Source organism: Tachyglossus aculeatus, chromosome 2 (genome assembly GCF_015852505.1).
Source record: "Tachyglossus aculeatus isolate mTacAcu1 chromosome 2, mTacAcu1.pri, whole genome shotgun sequence".
NCBI lineage: Eukaryota > Metazoa > Chordata > Mammalia > Monotremata > Tachyglossidae > Tachyglossus > Tachyglossus aculeatus.
Genome location: NC_052067.1, coordinates 135,368,865 through 135,370,269, shown reverse-complemented (window position 1 = coordinate 135,370,269; position 1,405 = coordinate 135,368,865). Strand labels below are relative to the sequence as shown.

Sequence of the window (1,405 nt, the reverse complement as noted above, 5' to 3'; positions counted from 1 at the left end):
CAAAATGTTGTAATAGATGCTCACAACTAAAGTCACACCTGTATTCAGAGGCATGAAAGTGGCTGTGTCAATGAACTCATTTAATAATTTTTAAAATCCTCACTTTCCACACCCTCTCTGTTCACACCACTCCCTGTCGGGGTTATTGATGCAATGTGCCTTTGCTTCTCCAGATTCCAGGATGACATGAGTGAGGCCAGCGCAACCTGAGGGGTACAAGCATCTATGATAATCATAACCATCAACTGTCCCTGGAAAGATGCTCCTTCCCAATCACACCCAATTCCACCCCTCCTCCTTCCTCCTGCTGGGGGTGCCAGGCCTGGAAGCTGCACATATCTGGATTGGTTTTCCCATCTGTGCCGCTTACATGATCTCACTCGTGGGGAACTGCACCATCCTGTATGTGATCAAGACCGAGCGAAGTCTCCACCAGCCCATGTTCTACTTCCTGGCCATGCTGGCCACCATCGACCTGGGCTTGTCCTCGGCCACTATCCCCAAGATGCTGGGCATCTTCTGGCTTGGCCTGCGAGAGATCAGCTTTGGGGGCTGCCTCACCCAGATGTTCTTCCTTCATGTCTGCACTAGCCTGGAGTCTGTGGTGCTCTCCATTATGGCCATTGATCGCTTTGTCGCCATCTGTAACCCACTGAGGTACACCATGATCCTCAATAACAAAGTGGTGGCCATTTTAGGGGTGATGAGCACGGTCAGATCACTGGTCTTCATGACACCATTCATCTTTCTCATCCTCAGGCTGCCATTCTGTGGGAACCACATTATCCCACACACCTACTGTGAGCACATGGGCATTGCACAGTTGGCATGCGCTAGCATCAGAACCAACATTATCTATGGCCTTGTAGCTTTCTCCATGGGATTTTTTGACACCTCTGTGATAGGTTTCTCCTACATCCAGATTCTCCGAGCCGTCTTCCGCCTCCCATCTTGGAACACCCGATTCAAGGCTCTCAACACTTGTGGCTCCCACGTCTGTGTCATTTTAGCCTTCTACATCCCAGCCTTTTTCTCCTTCCTCACCCACCGCTTTGGCCACCAGAAAATCCCTCTCTACATCCACATTCTTCTGGCCAACCTCTACGTGGTTGTCCCACCCGCCATTAACCCTGTTGTCTATGGGGTCAGGACCAGGCAGATCTTGGAGCCGGTGCGGAGAATATTCCATGCAAAAGATTCCTGACCCCCAAGGGATGCCGACTGACCAGTCAATCAGTGGTATTTGGGAGAGTATTACAGAAAGAAGACACATATTCCCTGCCCTCAAAGAGCTTACACACCAACTGGCGAGGCTCAAATATTTGCAACTAGAGTTGTCAGAATGAATCATTAAATGTACTAATAAACACTGGGTATGAGTATGTTCATAAGTGCTTGAGGTAGC

At 49.5% G+C, this 1,405-nt stretch overlaps 1 protein-coding gene across 1 annotated transcript; it reads left to right on the top strand.

Moving 5' to 3' along the window:
* Positions 1 to 259: 259 nt before the first annotated feature.
* Positions 260 to 1,204, top strand: LOC119942991 (olfactory receptor 52E5-like). Its single transcript, XM_038763981.1, has one exon. It carries the CDS (start codon positions 260 to 262, stop codon positions 1,202 to 1,204), a length of 945 nt encoding a protein of 314 aa, XP_038619909.1.
* Positions 1,205 to 1,405: the final 201 nt, after the last annotated feature.